Genomic DNA, 21,091 nt, shown 5'->3' with positions numbered 1-21,091 from the left:
TCTCTAATGATTATTATTTCATGCTATGTACTACAAATGCCTAAAATTTTTTGCCGCTTCTTCTTGCACACTTATGTTTGCAACCTTGCTCCCTCCGCTCTGTGCCGTTGACAATAATATAAATTCGTTTACGAGCGTTTCACAATCAAATTTTGTAACTATGACAATAAACACCTTGCACACAAGCAATGCCACAGGATGGCTTGCCTTAGCACACACATCGGTACTAACACGCCCACTCCCACTCCCACTCACACACAATCGCACCACTCACACCGTCACCTTTGGCTGCCTTAGCTAAGCAATACTTAATTCCTTGTGCCTTGTGTTTGTGCTTGCGTCTCTCTGTCTGTCTGTCTGTCTGTCTGGTAAATTTATGCAAATAAATAAACATTTAGAACGCATTGATTTTGGTATTGTGTGGCTAGAGGTGCATGTGGCATGCGGCATGCGGCTTCTGATTTATTTGGAATTAGCGCTTGTCACTTTGCAGCCGCAAGCACACTAAATCATGAGCTTTTGCGCTATTTCGGGTTAGATAGAAAGTCAACAAGAGGTTAAGCATTTTGCGGCATTTCAAATAAAGAACTGATTTCCTAAAAGGCAGCGTATGGTTTTTGATTGCTTCTGTATACTCGCATTGTTATTTAATTAAAGGAATAACTTTGAGTGGGCGTTAGTTGTAGAGCTGTTGAAGGACTTTTTGCCTCTTTTTGAAACTTGTGTTTAAAATCCTCAGCTCTAGATGACCAATTTTTTTGTTCGTCTCCTAGTGCCACATCCACGCCTTCAACAATTTGAAAATCGCATACTAATACTACATAAGTTCGGGAATGAAATAATTGGTAGCACGAGGGTTCAAGCCTTCTATGTTGCATACTTTCAGGCAACCTCACTTTGCTCATAACACAACAAGTGCCAACAGGTCCCGAAAAATCTTCCAAAACCCCAAAGGGTAACAGAGAAGTTTTGAAAACTTCAAAATTAAATTTCAAGGTAATCCCAAAAACCCTTTAAAAGACACGAATCTGTTCATGCCCAAAAATTCGTCAGATAATTTATAGAACTAAAAATTTAAAGAGTAAGAAAATTCTCTAAAAATCTCGGAAAGTCTATAATAAAACACGAAAAGTCACAAAAAAATCCAGAGAGGTCCCAAAAAACTCGATAAGTCCCAAAGTATACGGAAAATTCACAATAAGTTTGAGAAAAGTTCTGAAAGCTCCAGGAAAGCTTAAAAATCAGTCGGAAAAAATTCCACTGAGGTCAATAAATCACAAAAAAATAACGGAAAGTTTGGTAAAATTACCGAATGCTCCTGAAAATTCACGAAAAACCCCAGCAACTTCCACGACGCAGAAAATAAAGGTAGCGCCTTCGACGGACAGCTAACCCTCTCTTTGGCGATTTGACAGCATTTACCCGTTCTCTGACGTCATACAAGTATTTTTCGCACTAAGGATGAAATTCTAATTTTCAAATTATACCTATTTGCAGAAAAAGGTGTACCTAAAATTAGTTAAATAACTATTAGATAATTAACTTTTGGACTGACATTAAACTATCTTTGCTACTAAAATAGGCCCTGAAAGAAATTTCTCCGAGGTTCGCCATTGGAAAAATTGCACACGCTAGAAAACGCCTTGAAATGCGTTTGAAAATAAGAGACATTTTTTACTTTATAAATAAACCCAGAATGGTGTGCTTGTACCGCATATACGTTCAAATTTCAAAGGCTGAAGAGCAGGTACAATTTTACCTACTTTTACATCACTATTTCGCTTCACATATTCTCTGCTTTCTCTTCTTATTTTGAATTTCTAATTTGCTCTCTCATTTTTGACGTCACACCCGGTTGCTCACAGCCTCCGATTTTCCGAGATTCCGAAGTATCTAGTTTCAAAAAGAACAGAAAGGTCAAAAAAACTCCCGAATGCTCCTGAAACGGTCACGATCGAAGTAGTCATGAAAAATATCGAAAACCCTAAAATCATCCGTCGAAAATTTAAAACCAAGCATTATTTCTTCAAACTTTATTTTGGAAAGAATTTCTGTCGTCCCCCGTCAAGTTGGTTTATCTTGCTCAGAATTAAAAAAGCTATTTTTAAAGTTATGAGGAAATTATTTTTAATAAAAAAGGATTCTAATGGCGCTCACTACATAATATTATACCATATCACATAGTTTTATTTACAATCCCTTTGTACAACTGTAGATCCTTTGTTCAAATGGTGAACTTTCGAGTTTATTTTTCAAATCGCTTATACATTTAAAAACGGAGTTTCGCTACAAGCGTACCAGTTGGAAATACATGTGTACGAGATAAACATTGCCAATCGTAATATCGAATTTTCAAATTTTTTACAATAAAGGCACGGAAAAGTATACTTTCTGACATAACAATAAACTCACCAAAATAGATGCTTAAGCATTAGATTTTTATTTTTTTTGTAGTTCATGTAACCTGATACATTTCCCTTCCTATAACACGCCCCTCTTTGCCTGCCCTGTCTTCTAAGCAATGCAATGAGCTAAACTCAGCTGCTCACTTGCCTAAGTAGACTTGACTTGAATTGACTTCACTTCACTTCACTTGACTGGGCGCACTGCAAGTGCCGGCGGAGGAGGCAGGCGAGCAGAAAGTGTCGTTTACTTCATTGACGTCACACGACAAAAAAACAGCAGCGAATCGGCAAGCGAGCGCTGGCAAAGGGGGTTAGGGGTGACAAAACGACAGTATGTCAGTATGTCATACAATGAGACAAAAAGCCACAACAGCAGTTAATTAATTCCACAGGCAAATAGGAAGAAAATAGCAACAAAGGAACAGATGCATTTTAAATGTTGCAAAAATGAAAAACAAGTAGCACAAATAGCAGTCGAATGAGACAACAGCACAACAACAATGTGGCTGCAATAACAATACTTAATGCGCTAGAATCTTCTTTTCGTCTTCTTCTTGCTGTTAATAATATATGTTGTTGTTGTTGTTGCAGCTACAAATGATCATAATCATAAACGTAAAAAACGTGTCAAGTTATTTGACAATCTTTAAAATAAGTAGCACATTTCCTGCCAGTCAACAGTCAACAACAGCACTTACACATACGCACACACACTCGCTTCAAGCACTTGCACGCTCGCGCTGCAGGCCCCACTCCACTGCCGCTTCTGCTTCTGCTGCTGCTTCTGCGACATCATCGCCACTAAACAATCGAAATGACAGTTTAGCACGAAAAGCTGATGAATATGAATGAGCCACTAGCAAGCCACACACACACACACACACACTTATACGCATTCACACTTGCGGAATTTTCAAAACATGCATAGATAGTTATTTTTAAATGCGCTTGCAATCTGCCAGTGCAATTTATGCGGTGACATAATACTCGTACTCGCTGTTGCAAGTGCAGCTGTCGCGCTTAATGAGTCATTAGTTAAGTTTGAGTGACTATATGTGAGTGTGCGCGGGGTTGCAGGTGAAGAGTGAGTGGTGAGCTGAGGGCAAGGGGGCATGACAGCAGCTCGATTGGCTGTTATTGGTTTGTTTGCTTGCCGCCCACACGCCACTTTTCGCACCCTTCTCACTTGCCATTCACCACTTGCTGCCTGTCTGCCTGCTCAGCTATTAAGTCACTCACTAGGCTAACAGCGCCTTGAAGTATGCAATGCCAGCATAGTGTTTGCGTCACACGGTGTCAGTGATTATGAATTGACACACCAGCACATGCATATGCCGCCGCAATTTTTTAATTTGACCTTTTTTCTGAAAAAATTTTACACTTTACAAAAACTATGTCAAAAATATTTACTCACGCCACTCAGTTCGGCAGCCAATATTTTCGGCAGCGTCAACATTTTTTACCGTCATGCGGAGCTTAATTAAGGCGCGGGAGAATGTATAGAAGGATGGAAAGTGAAAGTGAAAGTGAAAAGTTGGAAAAGCTTTTTGAATAATTTAAAGCATATAAAGGTGATTGGCTTTGAAACGAATTTCCAACATCCCTTCTCCAGTTTGGTTTGGAGACAACCAGTCTCCGTGTTGTGCCATCTTCAGTGTAATTTTTTGGTGCAAAATCAATCAAAAAATCAATATATCAAAGTGTTTTTCAAAGGCAGTTACATTACTGAAAAAGTATCAATAAAATTAAATAGTAATTTTTAAGCAAACAAGAACACTTCAATTCTCATATACAAATTTTAGACTCCTGTTAATTGCTTCTTAATGCAATGGTGGGATCTAAACCAAATTAGTATGGGTCCAACTCTGAAGTAGCGAGTTTCCTTTAAAAAAAGAATTATAGAAATTGGTCGACATGGTCCAGAGATATGCGGTAACATACATAAAAAATAATAAAAATATTGTAACGAATGGATAGCCTCGTCCTTTTTTGAGATCGGTTAAAAATATAAGTCGTTGAAAATTTTTTGGTGCATTTTTTATGACAACAACGAACAAAAATTGAATATGAAAAATATAAAAATAAAAAAAATATTAAAAAATACATACATTAGGATGGGTATTTTTTTCTACTATGCGCCTATAGCATAGGAGGATTCTACGTGTAATTCTAAACAAATTTACTGAAGAAACCATGGCTCTAAAATCAATTTGGAGTTTGCCAAGTTGAAAACGAAAGGTTTCGAAGAAAATGTGAAAATCTTCACTGTTGCGAACTCTGGTACAAGTTTTATGAAAAAGACAAGACCATGAATGGATTCCTCATATCAAAAACCCCTTTTAGCATTTTTTATGTAAAATTTAAGCACTTCTTTATGACACTACAGCAAAATGCTAAGAAACTTATTCTCGCAATTTAGCAAACTCAAAACTAATTTTAGACTCACGGTTTCTTCGGCAAATTTACTTTAAATTACGGCGCTATACGCGCATAATCCAAATATATCTCATACAAATTGACCCACCCTAACATACATACCAATTAAAAAAAAAAATATTAAATAGTTCAGTAAAATTTTTAATATTTATTATTTCATTTACATTTCTTTTAGAATTTAGGGTTTTTCATATTTTCAGCGATTTTTCAAGTTAATAAAAAATATTATTTGCTATTTTTTTAGATTTACAAAAAAATCAAATTTTTGCATTCCTCTATGCAAATTGAAAATTCTTTCACAACCCTCAGAAATCGTATATCTTAGATGTTTCCCATTTTTAAAAATGTTCCTTTTTTTAAATTGTTCAATAGTTTTACGTATTTTATTATTTTCATAAATTTTCTCTAAAAAAAATTTTAAAGTGCAAATTTTTCATTTTCAGAAAATATTAAAAGAAATTATTTTTAGTTTCATTTTAGTTATTTTTAAAACTGTAGTATAAGTAATTTTTTTGCTAAAGCCCATCCCACTACACAAATGGCGAATTTTATTCGTTTTTCTCCCCTTTTTCCAGTTTTAATGAAAATGTGTATCTTGCATGTTTCCTTATTTACATTTGCTTTTGCTGGCACAGAAAATTACTTTACAAATACGATTTGACAGTCGCAGACGAGCAAATAATCCAATGAACAGTTTCATTTTGTTCTGCGAAAATGAAAAATTGAGGGAAAATGCACGATTTTGTGAATTTAATAGCAAAAGTACTTAAATTTTGCATGGAAAGTAATGTACCATCGCCCCACTTCTGCGTTAATCTCGTATCTGCAACACAGCGAGCCTAGAGATTTTAGGAAAAAAAAAATGTAATTTCTTCCACTAGGTTACTACAAACGAATTCTAAACTTAATATAACTTAAGGTTTTTATTTTATTTTCAAATAGTATTTCCCTTAAACTGCTGTTGTAAATAATTATATAAGTTTTCGCAAAAAATGTAGGTATGTACGTGGTCTACATAGAAATGGGACGATATGCAGTTTAACTTAATTCGACGGAGGTGACGTATACGCCCTGGCTCACTTGAACACCGCTGAGATGACACTGCGTATGAGTAACCTTTTAATCTTGAAACGTTTGTGCGTCTTCGCTATGAAATTTACCCACTTTTTGTGAACCTACACAAATTTTTTCGTATCCATATGCCGCTTTGCCTTATATACGTACATAATGCCGAATTCGCCCAATATGTAAAAGCGAACTGTATTCCACTTACACCTGCGTCCTACCGCCAAACATCATTATTTTTTTTTTCGTCTATCTAATATCGATTAACACACTTCTGTCAATCAGCTGACTTTGAAATTTCGCTGAACTTCAATTTCCAATCGCGCTCACCTCTCTCCACCAACTCTTCATGCTCTTTTGCCACACTCCACTTCCTTCTCTCCCATCTCCTCTCCTAAGTTGTATGTTACGGCAAAAGCTCGTCGGTAATTAACCGTTAATTTCCTTTTCGCTGTAATTATCAACACGAACATGCAGCAACTTCAGACACCGATTGCCACACGATTTTATCATTGCATGCCAATTAAATAAAATTCATGCCACGCGGCAAGCGATGCGTCAATATCCTGTGTCCATACGATTATCCTGTAGTGATTAGATGACTGCCTAGCACAAATGTACATAAATAAAAATTTGACTTTAAGTTACTCCCTTTTTCAATTCAACGACAACAAATTTAATTCACTATGAAATTTTAGTAAAATGTTTTTTGGCAAAATATATACTTTTTCGTTCTTGTGGTTCCTCTTTTATTGAGTCTCTTGCTTAATCTCTTGAGATACGCAGTCAGCTTGCTTTTAAGTCGCTCACCATAAACTGATTATCGAGGACAAACAGCGATTTTCGCACAATCATAATCGAATCACCGCGTAGCTTTTTTGCACGCTTGAGCATTAAGAGCTGGGAGAAGCGTCGCTGCAGCGCTTGAGTATGTAAATGGCGCAGAGAAGGGGTTTGTCTGGATGTGAATTTAGTACTTCAAGCAATTGTGTGGAAAAGTTTTTGCTGACATATTTTGCACTGAAGTGATGTAATGAAATTCGAAGTAAAAATTAGATAATGTTTCAGAGTGCATTTAAGAACTTCGCTGGCACTGAAACAATTTTTTTTTAAGCTGTAAATGACAAGTCGGTGCTTAAAGTTGCTCCTGCTGGTAATGCACAGAAAAATTAAATTGTGTATGCATTTAAACAAAAGCTCTAAAGGCAATGCCTAAATTGATTTACATACGACTTTATTTTAGAAAGATTGACGCAAAGTTGGAAATATTGAATTTTAGAAAACAGTATTGAAGCAATTGTATACCTCTCTTGACAATTGTTACATTATTTTAATTGTAAAAGCAACCATTTTACATCGCTTTTCGTTAAAAAGCAGAAGTAATATTTTTTTTTTCAAAAGAAAACATTTATTATTTTAACCCTAGAAAAACTACCTTTTATTGATTAATCACATTTACTTTTATTTTAAGAAAAATTTTCATTTCAAGTTCAAAAATAAGTTTTAAGTTGGTTAAATTTTGCCTTAAGGTGTGAAAAATTTAAAGAATAAATTTTTCAAACGGAAATTCAAAAAAAAAAATATGAAAAAATTTGCTGGAAATTAAAATAACAGTCGTTTATAAAAAATAGCATTTTTTTTTAAGAAAAATAGTCCCCAATTTTATTTTTCTAAACTGATTTTTTAAAAAAAAAACTAGCATGGAATATTTTCCAAAATGTGTTGAGAAAAAAATTCGCAAAAATTTAATTTTGTTATGCAAAGTATTGTTTAAAAATTGTTAAGAAAAAACTCGTGGTTTGTTGCTTAACGTTTGGCAATAGATAAATTGTTAATGAAAAAACACTTTCTTTTTTGAAATTTCCAAAAATGTTTTATGGATTTTTTAACAATCGTGTAATTTTTTCGCGTAGTGAAGAAATTTTCTTCCGTAAAGGATAATTTTTGGATTGAGAAATTAAAATATTTCTTAATTCAATACAGAAATATTGACATTTAAAAAAATGTTAATTAATTGTTGTTGTTTTTTTCTAACTAAACTTCATACTAACAAAGTCTTATGTAAAAAACTTTCGAAAAGAAAAGAAATTTCGTAGTAGACAATTCTAAAATGTTTATAAAATGATTTCTATTTTGGGATGGAAACTTAAAATTTGTCTTTAATAAATACGAGACTATTTAGAAAAAAATTCATTGAATTTTAATTTTCTTTTTTTTTTTAAATTCATTTTTATATTTAAACTCAAAAGTATTCAAGTGAAGAAATGTTGTTTAAAAATAAACTCAAAAAAAGAAATTCTGTCGTCGAAAATGTAATTAAATTTTAACTATTTTTTTTAATTCTAAAATATTTGTTTTATAATTAAAATAAAAGTTCTCAAGCGAAAAAATTTTGTATAAAAAACTTAAAAAAGAAACTCCGTAGTAACTTTTTTTAAAATGTTTATAAATTAATTTCTTATTTAGGTTGATATCTTAAAATTTTTCTTTACTAAATACGAAACTACATATTTACATTTTAAAAATTTAAAGCAAATTTTTTAAAATTCTGTTATGAAACAAAAGAGCTTTATAGTGAAAAAGTTTGACGCTACGTAAAACAAAAACTGTTTTAAAATAAAAATAAAGTTTATAGTCGAAATGTTTAAAATTCGGGCAAAAATAGTTAAGCGAAATCAAAATCGTCCGTTCTTTATGCTCTACAAAGCAATCTACATAAGTTGATATTTAGGGAACCCAAATGCTTGAAGTAAAAAAAAAAATCATCAAAAGTCGTCTCATCATTGCCCACTCCTTCCTTCGCCCATTCCTTTCCCTTGTCTACTCGCTTCCCCCGCCTACGTCCAGCCGAAATTTTTATGTTCGTGCAGCCAGTGCAGGCAAAAGTTTTGTGCTAAGCAATGATGGCACCAGACAAAAACAACAAAAGTTTGACAGCAAATATCCGTAGTCAGTCATAACAACAACAAAAACTGAGTTAAGCCAAAAAGTTACAGCAACAACGAAAACGAACGTCAGCGTTGACGACGTCATTAATAAACAAGCCAACATGCAACCGAAGCGACAGTCAAAAGACCCAAACACCACCCGACTCGACACGATCTCATCTTTTTGCTGCTAAAGTTGCTGGCGCTATTGTTGTTGTTGTTATATTAATACATACGATTGCCATTTGATTGTTGATTTTGTGATTTTTATTTATGCTTTTGTGGTTGACTGGCTGTGGAAGGAGGGCGAGGTAAAACAAAAAGAAAGTCGCAAAAAGCGAATCGTTGCACCGCAAGCGCAACGAAATTGTAAATGAAGCGTCACAACTTTTAAATGTCCCAACAACTGGTGCACAATTAAAATTCATGCAACAACAAAAAAAAACAAATTGGCCATGCGGCTGTACAACATTAAAGAGGATGAATGGAAAGGAGTAAGGGCAAAAATCGACAAGTCCTGTTGGCGACCCCGCTACAGCGCTTGTTTGAGCGCTCAATGGCCGTTTCGGCCGGCAGTGGCAAGTTGACTTTCGTGTTGCAACAATTGTCTGTCAACTGGGGTATCATCATTTAATTTGGCCCTATTTGCATGTGGCACACGATGTTAGCTGCGCCGCTTTGTTATCCTTTTTGTTGTTGTTGCTTAACGTAATACATTTTTTGCAGAAATCAAGCCACGCAAGAGTTTGCTGTTAATAATATTTAGCTGCTTCCGGCAATTTAAAAAATATTTGTTTTTTTTTGCACAAAACATGATTTTGGTTTTTGGAACCAAATGCACTCGGACACGAAGATGCGACTGAAAATGGGAGGAAAAAGTATTAAACCACAAATGAGCCGCACGAAAGCGCATGAAGGCGAACAATCGGCAGCTAATGAATTTCCGACAAATTAAAAAAAAAAATCTCAAATTAAATTTATTGACTTGGCTTTGCTGCAACTGCAGCTGCAAGCACCGTTACATGTGTTCCCTTTCTCCGCATGAAATAAATATTCACAGCACACTTACAATTGCCACAAAATTCACAATTTCATTCATAAATTTCTGTAGAGTGCCAGCGCTTTCGGCCACCTACTTCGACCCCTTTCGCCCGCGCGGTCCTCTTCCTCAGCGCAGAGAAATCAAAATTAACTGGCCGCTGAGCGCGAAATTTAATTACAACACTTTAACTGGCAAACAATTTGCTGTGCGAATACATATGTTGCAACATAGCTGGCAAGCATGCAACAACGGCATAAACACAAATAACTACATACATACACCAGTGCAAAGGGTATGCCCGCCTGCACGCTTATTATGGCAATAAATTGCAGCAAATAATTCGCGACGTTCCTGTATTACACAAACGCGCCTCGGCGTCGCTGCTCTTGCCGCCGTGCAAAGCGCCGCCACTTTTGGCTGTGCCGTCCCCTCCACCTTTCGGCGCTTAATGTGTGTGTGTGTGGCCTGCCACTTGCTCGCCACTGCTAGGCGCCTGTTACGAGTTCTCATTTAAAGAGAAATTTGCGACGTTGGCAGCTTCTCAAGGTGCTTGCCACGAACGTCTTATTGCAAGCAGCCAGCTCCTTCGGCTAGGCGAAGAAGAAGTGGCCGGTTGAACGGAATTGCGTGCGTGTGTGCGTGTGGGAGTGTGTATGTGTGACGTGTAAGCAAGCCCAAGCGACTCGCAATGACACAACGGAAATGGTGCAAGCAACAACAATAACTACAACTTGAAAGAGCATGCTACAGGAAGTGTTTGTGTGTGCGGCCAGGCAACCGGAAGTGTCAGCACACAGGCGAAGGACCATTTCACAGGCAAACAGCGAACACGGCATGTTGCAACACACTAACTACATATGTACTTGCAACATTCGTTTGTGCCATTTGCTTTGCTTTATTTGCTTGTGTGTGTATGTGTGTTTGTGCAGCTGCTGGCCATCGAACGCAATAAATTCAATTGCTCTAGCTGCCACACAGCCGACACAGACAGAGGTAGGCCGACGGACGAGCGCCTTTTCGGCACACAACAACGCTGCAACAATGCATGTGGCACACCAGCCAGTCGGACATAATGGCGTTTTCGATTTCCCTGTGTATCCGTTGCACGTTGTATGTATGTATGTTGTATACAGCATGAGTGGCATGCACGAGTCGCAAGTGGCAGCCGAATAGCCAAACCGTACGACTGCGATTGCCGAGTACGGGAAATGGGCGTAAAATCATCCAGGGGGTGTTATTGTTAAATGTTGCATTGCGCATAAGAGTGACATTTTCCGGCAACTAAAGCAAGAACACAACAAAACAACAGAGTGGAAAGTGCCACCGTCGCACTCGTAAAAACTGAACTGAAAACTGAACTGAAGTCTGGCTGTCTGCTGCCAACCAATCGCCCATCCAACCGACACATTCCACTTTGCCACACGCATTCTTGCTAATTTTCAACCACCTTTCATCTTTCAACTTTCACCTCGCACTTTTGTTGCATCTCTGCTTCATCATTGCTGTGCGCCGCATACAGCTGGGAAAGCGCAATTGAAGTTGCCTTTGATGTTGCAATGCCCTGCTGGTGCCACACAACGTGTATGTGTGCGCAACATGTGGCAGCGTGCGGAAATTCCCAGCGTAATTGCAAACAATGGCAATTGCAAGTGCAAATCGATAGGCGCAAGCACATATTCAAACACACACTCACCGACGAAGCCAGCAGCATTCCAATTTGAGTTACAACAAAAACGTTCTGGAGCGCTTGGCAATTGCATTGTGCGTAAATTTGTTTACCGACTGCCTTTTGGAGGCGCTCACCTTTCCGGTGTACGTATGTATGTACATATGTACATGTATATATATGTGTTTGCGTGCATTCCTCTCAGCATCGCTGTTCATTTAGCAGCCGAAAAAATTCGGCCTACTTCGGCGCGTACGTATCTTGCACCTCAGCTTTATTTCTGTGCCGGTGTTTGTTTTTATTTTGGTTTTCCCTTTGTATATTTGCTTGCTTTTCTGCACGCCTGTTCAGCGTTGCTACGATAAACCCCTGTTGATAACCGCGCTCGTCCATCGTTTGCCAATAATCGGCAGCATCAGCAACCCCTCCTTTCACTCTGGCTTCGGCGCGACCGCTCATTTGCGCGTACAACCCCAGCGTGGCGCGCGTGCCAAGCATTCATCGTCGAGTTTTCGGCTCGTATCCGCTCAATTTTCCGCTGACACAGGATAATCCGACTTTTCATCCTCAATTTCGTTGTAATTCGTTAAACGATAAAAGAGAAAAAAAAAATATGCAGACAGACTGCGAACAACTGTTGCACTTGCCACCTGTGCTGGAATGTGCTAAATGTTTGTGAATGATTTGTTATGCCGATAGATGCATTTGTCAATATGTATTTGAGAAAGTATTTCTTATTTGAAGTTAATTATGGAATTAGGCAATTTTTATGATTATATAAGGAAAATATGTATATAAATGATATGTCATTGGTACCTTAGCAGACTCCAGTGATTAGGTTGCGCCATCTAAATTACCCTTCTTACACTTGCTGTGACTATTTTTACTTCCATCACCGTCTTCATAGTCGACTTTTTTCGTTTACCCGAGGGTTATGTCTGTAATGTTTATAATTTCATAACGTCGATTTATGAGATAAAAAAACCTTCCTCTAAGATCTGTCTGAGTTTCATCGCTCACCAAAAAGTAATCAAAACGTGAACAAAATTTTTGGCAATTTTAAAAGTCGAGATATAATTTCGGTTTAACTTGTAGGTTTTATGTTATTTTAAAAGTGGACATAATATTTTCAGTAATTTAAAAATCGGCGTATTTGCGATTTTTCAATGTCCATAAATTTATGTCCATGTTTTAGTTGACCAAAAATTTGTGTCCAATTTTCAAATAATCAAAAATGCATGATAATTTTTTTAACGAGCTAAAATTTATGCCCAATTTCAAAAAAAAAAACAGAAATTTGTATAAAATCTTTAAATGGCCAAAATTGTTGGTCCAATTTTTAAATTGCCAACAATTTATTTTCTGTTGCTAATAACAAAAAATGTATGTCCATATGAAAAAAATGATTTCGGGTTTCTAATAAAAAAAAATTTGTGCCCAGATTTTTATTGACCAAAAATGTATATCGGTTTTTACTCTTAAATATCAATTTTTTTTTTCAATTTTAAATAGGCATATGTATATGTATGTGTACATATGTAAGTATGTGTATTTGAGATTTATTTTTTTTTAATAACAAAAAAGTCGAATATTAATTTATAACCATATCTGAACATTCTTGTTTTTTTTTTCATCCAAACTTTCTCCGACTTCCTGCGGCTTCACTCATTACTCATTACTTCCGCAAAACAAAAACTCATAAGCTGTATGGAAGCTCTGTCGTGTCTCAATCAAAGTTTCTTGTCAATACTTTATCTTCAATTTTTCTTCACTTTATTCCAAGAAGTCGTCGCATTGCATTTGCATTTTAAGTTTTTCATTTGCAGGAAAGGAATCGCAAAAAACAACTTTCTTTCACAATTCCGGAGCGGCATACTTGCAGGCGCTGCCGCGACGACATGCCTATTTTTACGCGCATTGCAGTCGTCATTTTGCCAGGATTTATTTCAAAACAAAATAAAATCATTGCAAAGAGTTCCGCAAAACCCGCAAATGCAAAAGTGGAGCAAAGCAAAGCACAAATATGGCGGATAAAATTAAGACCGTTTTCGCATGTTCGACAGTTATCAGCACGTGGCAAACTTAGGCTACAAAATTATTATTGCATACCTTTTGGTGTCAATTGTGGCTTATATGTACATTTGTGTGTATGTATAAATGGCATACATTTGTTTATGTTTAAATTTTATTTACACAATTTCTTTAAGCTTTTGAATAAATTTGCTTACAATTATGCGCAAATATTTGCCAAAATTGCTTTTTTCTAAAAAAAATTATCGCATTTAAAGCCGCAGTGCCAACAGCCAAAAGTATGCAACAAGCAAAGAGGGAAGTAACAGGTAACTGAGGGAATTTTCAAAAGCACATACGCATATGATTGTCCGTATTTTCGTGTTTGCTCTCCTTTTTTCGTTTGCTTTGTATTATCCGGCTGTCAATACGAATCACCGCTAATCCCATTCAAATGCGTACGAAACCCAGCGGCTGCACCAAGCATAAGGTGAAAAGTAAAGAAAAGAATGAAAAGGCATGAGTCTGACTTAAAATTTTTCATATTTTTTTGTTTTAAGGTATCCGCTTGTAATTTCAGCCATATTCTTTACTCAACCGAAGGAGTTAGTTGAGCTTTGCAACATTTCAATAAATACCTAAACTTACTTGTAGCAGGTCAAGAAGAAATTTCCGAAATTTAAAGCTTGCCACTTTTCATTGTAGCAGCCGGTTTCTTTCCTGCTCTCCTTTTTTTGTTTGCTTTTGGCATTGTTTTGCCTAAATACTTGGCTTGCAAAAACTTTGAGTGCACAATTAACCCGCTTCACATGCTCCCGCACCAGCATAGCTAAGCCTGTCTGCAATTTAATACCCACTTGTGGAGCTGACACTAATACTACTACTTTTGCATACTCCTCTTCATACAAACAGGCATACACAAAATCACACAAGCTCCTCTAGCTATAAATATCCTGATATTGTAGTATGTCAACACCTGCTGAGCGCCGCTGTGTGCGGCTTGGCAGGAAGCGGGTATGTAAGTTCCTTGGTGCTTACACTCATTAAGCAACTTTTATTTTTTAAAAAATATTTGGCTTATCTGCTTAGACATCTTTAATAAACAGAAGCGGCAGTCAATACTTTGCACTCGCATAGTTATAAATGATTTTATTTAAGCCCAGCACACTTGCTTTGGCCCTTTTTTCCTCACCCAGTCTATGCTCCTAGAACTATGCTTCACGTGTCGACATTTTCATTCGTGCAACAAGCGGGGACACACTTCTGATTAGGTTTTCTATTACAATTTCTTTTTGTTATGTTTCGTATGAAGAGTTATGGATGTGTGCGTGTGTGTGTGTCGGAGTGCGTGTGCAAGTCATAGTTGGACAGCAATTAGTTAAGGGTTAAGGGAGGATGTGCATACATAAATGCCGGCGATTCTATTTCAAAGTAGAGTGTAAAAGTTAATTTTGAACGGATTGTGAAAATGAGATGGGTGGAAACACTACATAAACAAAATAAAAGTGATGAGCTAAAACGCCACAGCAAGTCGAGTGAATCACTTTAAAAGGCACCTACATGAATGGGAATAAAGATGTATAAAAGTTAAAGTTTTTTTGCAAGAAAATTCTACGAGCCAAATATGAATTTTTCCGGTAAATAAATACAAAAGTTAAAGTTTTTTCAAAGAAAATTTTGTGACTTTAATTTTAATTTTTCGTTCAATACATTTATAGTTTTTTAACAAAGGTTTCAATATCAACGTACAAGTTTAAAAAGTATACTTTTTTAACATGGCAACCCTGTGTGTGTAAGTTTTTTTCTAAAATAAATTTTGTTCCATATTTAAATACTTGCCAACCTCTATTGGAATTGAAGCAATCAAACTTCTTTCGTTCCAATCTCACTTTCAAACATTTTTAATTTAATTATATATTTTAATATATTTTTTATTGACAACCCTATTCATAAAAATAATGTTTTGTATCTGCATTTTATATTTTAAATAATTTAAATTTTTTGATAGTTGGCAATCCTTTTGAAAAATGTGTGCCGATCAAAATTTTCAAAATGTTCTTCCCGTTTAGAACTCACTACCAAATATTTTTCATCAAAACATTTATTTAACGTTGTTTTTTTTTAAGTTAAATTCATATAATGCCTGAGGCCTATCTTTCCATTTTATGGAGCTTAAATTTGTTATCAAAATTTTAAAAATTTGCCAAGTATCTTTAAAATCTTTTTTCTTATGAAAAATCCTAAAGCTTCAAGATTGCCTAAAGCAGAGAGAGATTCTACTCTACGGGCGCCTGAATAAAATCAAAATAAAACTCTAAAAAGCTTCTCTTATTTCATTGATGCTCAAAACAGCGCCCGCGGTCTGAGCTTTTTTTAGGCTTTCCCTAAATTTTGTTGTTGTTGATGTGAGCATGGTAAAAGCTCTCTCCTCATTTCTTCTACAGAAAAATTTAATGGACATTACTATTCTTAAATATTTCTTCTTTTGCCCACATATTTTACCAATTGCAACCTTTTAACTATCTCTCTCTCTTTTTTTCTCTCTCCCACAGAATGCTTACCAAATGAGTACAGATGTCGTGCCGGCAACTGCATTGACAATGCGCGTCGCTGTGATCACGTGCGTGACTGTCCCGATGGCGATGATGAAGACGCTAGCTGCCGTAAGTACACTGAGAAAAAATACCTACATAATTACAAATCTACTCTTAGTCAATTTAGTACGTGTGCCTTTAGGAAGTACAAACAACAAGAAAGCTCTGTAGATATTTGAGCTTTCGAAAAAAAAAGTTTTGCAGCCTTTGTGCTTACCACAATTAGCTCTTAGAAAAAAGTACGCTAGATTTTTTAAGTAAATTTTGTCACTCACAAATGAGTAACTACCCCAAAACAACAACAAGCAGTAAATATGGTTAAACTTAACAAAGCTTTGTGCTGCTTTTTTACCAAACAGTTTCATATAGAACAATATTGTAGTAATGCCCGCTTGCCTTAGTTGCTAAGAATTTTTTTTTTATAAAAAAGTAGACAGCATTAGTTTAACAAAAAAAAAAAACTAACACTAACCACTTAACCATTTTTTCTTCTATTTTACTTGAATTTATCCTAAATGCCTGTAAATTTGCTACAACAATAACAACAACTAACTGCGTGATATTTAAACCGGAACAAAAAACAAACAAAAAATAAAAAAAATAACAACAATTTGGCTACTAACTACGCTCATTTTGCACGCTGTAAATATGTAATTTGTGATAACGGCATTATCTAACTCTGCATTGAACAAAAAATCAAAAAAAAAACTAAAAATTGCTCGCATGAATTATAAAATAAATTTACGCGCGCTATGCATCCAGTTATCGGTTGTCGCGACGACGAGTATCTCTGCAAGAATTCTGAACAGTGCATCAGCAGCACGAAGGTGTGCGATCGTATCACCGATTGTGTAGGCGGCGACGATGAGGATCAGTGTGAAGGCAGTAAGTAAAAGAGCGCGTGGGGAGGCATGGTGTTTGACGTTCGTGAGCGATCTTTACGCTGCGATCACTCGCCAAACACGCTCAGCCTCAGCGCGAGTTCATTTCGCTCATTTTTCATTACGTTAACACACGAAAAGTATTCATACGAAATATTCATGAAAACGTATAACTTTTGCTCTTTTTATCTTTTCTCTCCCAAACACTTTATTCTGCTCTCTTCTTACTCGGTATTTGTTTTGTTTTCGGCTCTTGTTTATTTGTTTTTTTTTTTATGGATTTATTACCAAAAACTAATGCTACCTTTGGATTTATGCTTGCGCTCAGTTGTACCGCAGCTGCGCTACTTTTGCCCAAAAGGCAAATTCACCTGCCACGATCTTTCCTGCATATCAATCGTGCATCGCTGTGATGGAACAACAGACTGCCCAAACGATCGCGCCGATGAGGAAGGCTGTCGTAGGTTGCCAATGCATTGCTTTGGGTTCCAATGTTTCAGTTTCACTTAATTTTTGAGTTCGGAGTTTTGGAAAATCAGTTGCTCCCTCTTCCTCTCGCTTGTATTAATGTTGTCTAATTTCTGCATGTTTATCAAATTTTTTGCTGATTTTTGTATTGGAATTGTTGCCCAGCTTGCCTCTACGACCGTTGGATGTGCGACGATGGCACTTGCCTGCCCAAAGATCTGCGCTGCAATGGCAACATTGATTGCCCCAACGATGTTTCGGACGAGCGAAATTGCAATGGTGAGCAAAATTCATTACTATTGAAAGCATTTTGGATTTTACAGAATGTTTTGAGGTGGCTTTAGGAATTTTAAGCTCTGCGCGATTTTCGAGAACTATTTTTTTGGGTACTTACCATTTTTTTAAATTTAAGGTATACAAGAATTTAAAGTTACACAATTTATGAAAGGTAAAAGTAGGCCTTACCAGAGTTGCAAATGAATTTAATTGTAGAACTTGTGCAACCCAAAACTTCCCGCCCAATCCTTTGCCCCTTTCGCCTACACGCAACACGGCATCGTGGCAACTTGCTTTTGTTCTCTCTTGCTCGTCGGTTGATGGCTCGCCATTTTTCTCGTCATTGTCATTGCTGGCAATTTGACTGTCAGCTTGCGGCGGCGCGCGGCAAAAGATTTTTTGTTTATTTTTTTCTTTGCTCAGTCGCTTTAAAAAATGCGCGCCGCCGGCCAACACATGCTCAGTTCACTTACACTAGCTTAGATAGATATACACAAACTAGCGCATATGTATGTACAGTTGTCCACAAAATAATAGTAGTGCGTTGTTTTGACCAGTTTTAGCAATTTTTCTTTTGTTTATTATTTTTTATAAAAGTCCAGCTGGTTATACAACAAACACCTTATAAATTCAAATTTTAAACTTTGTACAAGAATTTGAAAAAATTCTCAAAATTTCAAACTTTTTAAACCGAATATTTATGCAGTTGGAATGCAGTTTTGTAGCCCATAAAATTGTAGTAGTGTGAAGTGCAGCTTTCAAGCTGATTAAAAATTAAAAATTTTCAAAAATCAACCAGGTTTTTACCTACTTGAAACCTGCACTTTACCATCACTGAAATTTGATGAGCCATAAAACTGCATACCAATTTTTGCTGAAAATTTTGCAATTTTTTATGATTTTTGTACATAGTTTGAAATGTGGATTTATATGGTGTTTGTTGTATAAGCTGCTAGGCTTTTATAAAAAAATAATAAACATCAAATAAACAAAAGAAAAATTACCAAAACTGGTCAAAACATAGCACTCCTATTATTTCGTGGACAACTGTACATTTATGTAAGAGTGAATGAGTTGGAATTCGCGACCAGCAGCAACAGTTGTTGCATGCGTTTGTGACATTTTCATTGCTGCTTGTGGCGTTGATTTGAAAATTAACATTGCAAAACTCAGTTAGCAAACATACACATACAACACATATGAACATGCAAAAATGAAGACCGCGATTTTTATGCTGCTCTTGAAAATGCATATTTTAGCATAGTACATACTCGGTTTTTTTTCGAGCCCTTTGCTGTTCTACTTGGCGCCAGCCTTCTTAATATCTGTGCCTCCTCTTTATCTCCATTCATACATTCATGAGTTTTTATTCTCTTCGTTTGTCTACCTATTTGAATGACATTTTAATTTTTTTCGCCCGTCCCTCTCACCTACTGCCTACTGTCCCTACTTTGGTTCGCGCGCTTCATGTTTCACTTGCAGAACTTTCATTTTGCTGAGATTTGCATTTTTCCCCCTGCTTTGCAAAATATGTATGTAAGTATGTACTTGCAGTTATGCAATCAGCTTTGCTATCGTCTTCTATGTATGTTAATTAATCAGCTGTCCAACAACAAATTTTGCTCTATATTTTATTTCATTTGGATTTTATGTATCTGCTTAAAAAAAAAAAAATATTCCACTCGCGTGCAGTCGCCCAACTGACAGCTGAGACGCGCCTTTGACGTTTTTGTGTCACTTAAAACATTTCCAGGAATTTTGCGCGCGCTTTCGTATGCCTGACAAGTCGCGCCTGTTTCCGTTTCGCCCATTTGGTTTATAAATAAAATAATAAATACAGAATTAGACACCTGTTTACTTGCTATTTAAATAAATGCTGCCAAAAGATCAGACGCGATTGAGTGAAATATAATGATTTCAGGGCAGAAAATGTCAAGAATATTTAATTAAAATCTCAGCTCAAGTTTTTTCTTAAACACGTAATCCGAGATATGTATACATAATCTCAAACCTAAGCACTACTCGTCGCGATTCACAAAGCCCAGCCAGGCTTGGTTTGGGCCAACAACCCAAAGATGTTTTTTTCGGTCGCAATCGACGGAGATCGAAGTAAGAAAAGAATTCGACTCAGAGAGCTAGAAATTTCAGACAATGCTGTGGCCAGTGGAGTGGCGGTCATACTTGAAGTACTAGATGCAATTTAACAAAATGTAGCTATTTGTAAGGGACTGTGCGGCTCACAAACGAGCTTTTCGTGGGGCCCATCGCTTTCGGCCAATTTTGATGTTTGGGCTTTCGAATTTTTCTCCCTTTTCATAAACATTTTCCGCTGAAATGTCTGCTGACTCCTCTCACAATTTTATTTCTGTGAACCCGCTCATTTCCTAGTCGTCTTTCTCGGCCATTGAAGTCTGTTGCTCCTCACATTTTACGCAGTGTCGTTGATTACTTCCTTTACCTTTCACTTCTCTCGTCCATCATCATCACTCCTTCATCATCTTCGTTTTCGTGCATTTTCATTTTTTTCTTTTACTAATTATCCCTTTCAATTATTTTTCCTACCAATCCATCCATCAACCATTTGCCAATAAACTACGTCCAATTGTTATCAATGTAAACCCGAAATACAATCCTGCGCTTATACTTCGCAAACTTCTGCTGGGCTCGCATTTCGCCATAAGGTGGTGAGTCTGGCTGCAGTTACAATGAATTCCAATGCGACAATGGTCAGTGCATACCGATGCGTGAGTTATGCGATAATATCTATGATTGTGTTGATTATTCAGATGAAAAGGACTGTGGTAAGTGCTATTTTTGCCAGTTTGTTTCCACAAGAATTTGGGAAGCTTGGTGATGGTATTTTTATTTTATTTATTTTATTCAAATTTTTTGGTGATGGCCGAAAGTGTAAAATAAAGATATTTTATTTTGTCTAATTTTTTTTCAAATGAAAAAGTGCTTCTTACTAATGCTATATCTATCTATGTATGTATACGCTTATTTATTCTTGGTTGAATGTTCTAAAATAAATGGGCTTTTGTCTATCGAAGTAGTTAGCTTATATTCTAAAATCCCATCTCTAAGGTCAAAATCGATACTATGCAACAAGACGAATATAGCCTCCGCCAGAGGCATCTTTTCGACCCTAAGACGTACCGACGATGGATGAACAGCGTTGATAGAGAGTCGGTCACCACCTCCCACCAATTTCGACCAATGACACTGAGCTTTGACTACGACAAGAGACCCGCGCTACTCTGCCCAATTTTGGTCAGGTTATTGGAGCCGTCTCAACAACTACTTATCCAGATTCGACCCCAA

The 21,091-nt window shown here is 36.4% G+C and overlaps 1 protein-coding gene across 16 annotated transcripts in view; it reads left to right on the top strand.

Annotated features, from left to right (window-relative positions):
• Positions 1-21,091, top strand: part of LOC118748447 (basement membrane-specific heparan sulfate proteoglycan core protein) — a 219,569-nt gene that overhangs the window by 152,964 nt on the left and 45,514 nt on the right. For all 16 annotated transcript variants that reach the window (XM_036482885.1, XM_036482876.1, XM_036482887.1 and 13 more), the window contains one exon: positions 16,104-16,214. In XM_036482885.1, coding sequence (XP_036338778.1) covers positions 16,104-16,214 — 111 coding nt within the window. The remainder of the gene's footprint in view (positions 1-16,103; positions 16,215-21,091) is intronic.

This window comes from Rhagoletis pomonella, unplaced genomic scaffold (genome assembly GCF_013731165.1).
Source record: "Rhagoletis pomonella isolate Grant_MI unplaced genomic scaffold, Rhpom_1.0 Rhpom_scaffold_00013, whole genome shotgun sequence".
Classification (NCBI taxonomy): domain Eukaryota; kingdom Metazoa; phylum Arthropoda; class Insecta; order Diptera; family Tephritidae; genus Rhagoletis; species Rhagoletis pomonella.
The sequence above is the reverse complement of the archived record's forward strand: the minus strand, read 5'-3'. Positions and strand labels throughout refer to the sequence as shown.